This window comes from Peromyscus californicus, unplaced genomic scaffold (assembly GCF_007827085.1).
Source record: "Peromyscus californicus insignis strain IS unplaced genomic scaffold, ASM782708v3 Scaffold_21__1_contigs__length_65335640, whole genome shotgun sequence".
Taxonomy (NCBI): Eukaryota; Metazoa; Chordata; class Mammalia; order Rodentia; family Cricetidae; genus Peromyscus; species Peromyscus californicus.
In genome coordinates this window covers 460,770-463,444 of record NW_026294514.1, presented here as the reverse complement: position 1 = coordinate 463,444, position 2,675 = coordinate 460,770, and the positions used below count along the sequence as shown (strand labels likewise).

General features: G+C 52.2%; 1 protein-coding gene across 1 annotated transcript; it reads right to left on the bottom strand.

The window, feature by feature from the left end:
• Window positions 1–1,748: 1,748 nt before the first annotated feature.
• LOC128117306 (ATP synthase subunit ATP5MJ, mitochondrial-like) lies at window positions 1,749–2,083 on the bottom strand. The gene has a single exon (XM_052749233.1). The coding sequence runs from the start codon at window positions 2,047–2,049 to the stop codon at window positions 1,867–1,869; it is 183 nt and encodes a 60-aa protein (XP_052605193.1). The 5' UTR covers window positions 2,050–2,083; the 3' UTR covers window positions 1,749–1,866.
• Window positions 2,084–2,675: the final 592 nt, after the last annotated feature.

The window sequence follows — 2,675 nt, the reverse complement described above, 5'->3', positions numbered from 1 at the left end:
GGAGGGTTTATATTAGCGAGAATTGTTGAGACCAAGGTTGGATAAAACACAGGGACAAGCCGGGCGGTGGTGGCGCACGCCTTTAATCCCAGCACTCGGGAGGCAGAGCCAGGCGGATCTCTGTGAGTTCGAGGCCAGCCTGGTCTCCAAAGCGAGTTCCAGGAAAGGCGCAAAGCTACACAGAGAAACCCTGTCTCGAAAAAACCAAAAAAAAAAAAAAAAAAAAAAAAAAAAAAAAAAAAAACACAGGGACAAATAGCCAAACAAATGGAAACACATGAACTATGAACCTGTGGCTGAGGGGTCCCCAACTGGATCAGGCCCTCTGAATGGGTGAGACAGTTGATTGGCTTGATCTTTTTGGGAGACATCCAGGCAGTGGGACCGGGTCCTGTGCTCATTGCATGAGTTGGCTGTTTGAAACCTGGGGCCTATGCAGGATCGCTTGGCTCGGCCTGGGAGGAGGGGACTGGACCTACCTGGACTGAGTCTACCAGGTTGATCTCAGTCCACAGGGGAGGCTTTGTCCTGGAGGAGGTGGGAATGGGGGGTGGGCTGGGGGGAAGGTGAGGGAGGCCATAGTGGGGAGAACAAGGGAATCCGTGGCTGATATGTAGAACTGAATTGTATTGCAAAATAAAAATACAAATTAAAAAAAAAAATAGGCTATCACTCGGACTCCTCTTGGATATCTTAGAGTTACCTGTGTCATGGAGATCCTGTAGCTTTGGATCTACAGGTCTGACTCCTTCACATGCTCCAGCAGTTCATAGATGAGGTGGATGTTGGAGTGAGCTAACTCATAGCCCTGGTTCTGGGCCTGCATGGTAGCTGGGTTGGTCAGCCTGCCAGCTTTCCTCATTGTTACCCCCCAATGCGAGCTCTCCAGCACTGCCTCTGCTAGCTCACCCAATGTAGCCAACAGTTCACCCACACTCACATCTCCAGGGCCAGCTATACTGTTTTGCCCAGGCAAGGTGCAGGGTCTGCTCTCTGAACTGCTGCTCTGGTGAGGGGAAGGACCAGCTCTTCCATTCTCATGACCCTCCTGCCTGTCCCAGGTGGCAAGGAGTTGGGGAGAGAGCACATTTCCCTTATCCTTGCCATCCCACGACATATGAGGGAGGGGGCAGGGCAGCCCTCACACCCACAGGCCCAGCTCACCTGCACCCCAGCCAACAGGGTCAGCTCTATTGTGTTGCCCAGGCCTGCTCTCCTGAGTGCTGCCGTCAGTGGAGGGCAGTGCCAATTCTCCCATTCTCATGACCCAGAGGCCAGCTCTCCCACCACAGGTGGCAAAGGGTGGGGGAGGGGAGAGGTCATCTCTTCCTCACCCACTCCACCATATTGGCAGATGAAGCATAGGGCCAGATCTCCCATGTGAATTCGTGGTGTCAGATTACTTACACCTCACTCAACAGGATCAGCTCTACTATGCTGCCAGGGCTAGGAACAGGGCCCAGGGCCCACTCTTTTTTTTTTTTTTTATGCTACTCACATACATTTATTTATTTATTTATTTTAATTTTTATTTTTATTTTGCAATACAATTCAGTTCTACATATCAGCCACAGATTCCCTTGTTCTCCCCCCTATGGTCCCCCTCACCTTCCCCCCAGCCCACCCCCCATTCCCACCTCCTCCAGGGCAAAGCCTCTCCCGAGGACTGAGATCAACCTGGTAGACTCAGTCCAGGTAGGTCCAGTCCCCTCCTCCCAGGCCAAGCCAAGCGATCCACATACATTTATTAATGCCACATTGTAAATGGTACTTAGGTAAGTGCACAGCGATGTTCCATGTTCCCACCTAACACAGCTTGCTTAAGTTTAGCTGACAGGATTCATCATGAGTGGACTCAGGGAGCAGTTAATGATGGCCATGGGCAGGTGCTGGACTGGAGCCTTTCAAAGCTTTACTTCTTTTATCAGCCTTCCTGATTTTATAAGCGATGTAGCTCATTAACCCCATTCCCATCCAAATTTCCTGGTAAACCTGGGTATAGTAGGGTTTCATGGGGACCCAGACATTCTTAATAAGGCTTTGAAGCATCTCAGCAAGACCAAGGCCACAGGCCACAACAGAATCCACTCAGGGCCCACTCTTGAGTGATGCAGTCAGTGAGGGGCAGGGTCAGCTCTCCGGAACCAGCTTTTCCCTGAGGTGGCAAGAGGCAAGGAACATGGGGGTGTATCTATCCCTGGCCCATGCTACTGCATGATGGACTGTATGGCTAGCTCTCCCACTCTTGAGTATTCAGTGCCGGCCCACCTGCACCCCTGATAGCAGGGACAGCTCTATTGTGCTACCCTGGGAAGATGCAGAACTTACTAGGTGCTGGTGTGGGGCAGGGGCCAGTTCTCCCTAGTGCTGCAGCCAGTGAGGGGCAGCCAACTCTGTGCAGCCCTATCCTCACTGCTTTTGGTGGTAACAGGGGCCACAGACATCAACACAGACCATGGCTGTGGCAGGGCCAAGGACCCAGACATGGCCTCTGACAGCAGTCTAGGATGGACATCACCATCGTCCCAGGTAGCAGTGAAGGAATCCTAGATTGCCATGGCCCCTGTGGGAGTACATTCCTTGGACACCAAGTTAGTCACAGGTGGTCCAGACTCAAAACGTCCACAGGGACCTTGGTGGACCCACGGGCATGAACACAAACCCCCACAGCTGCA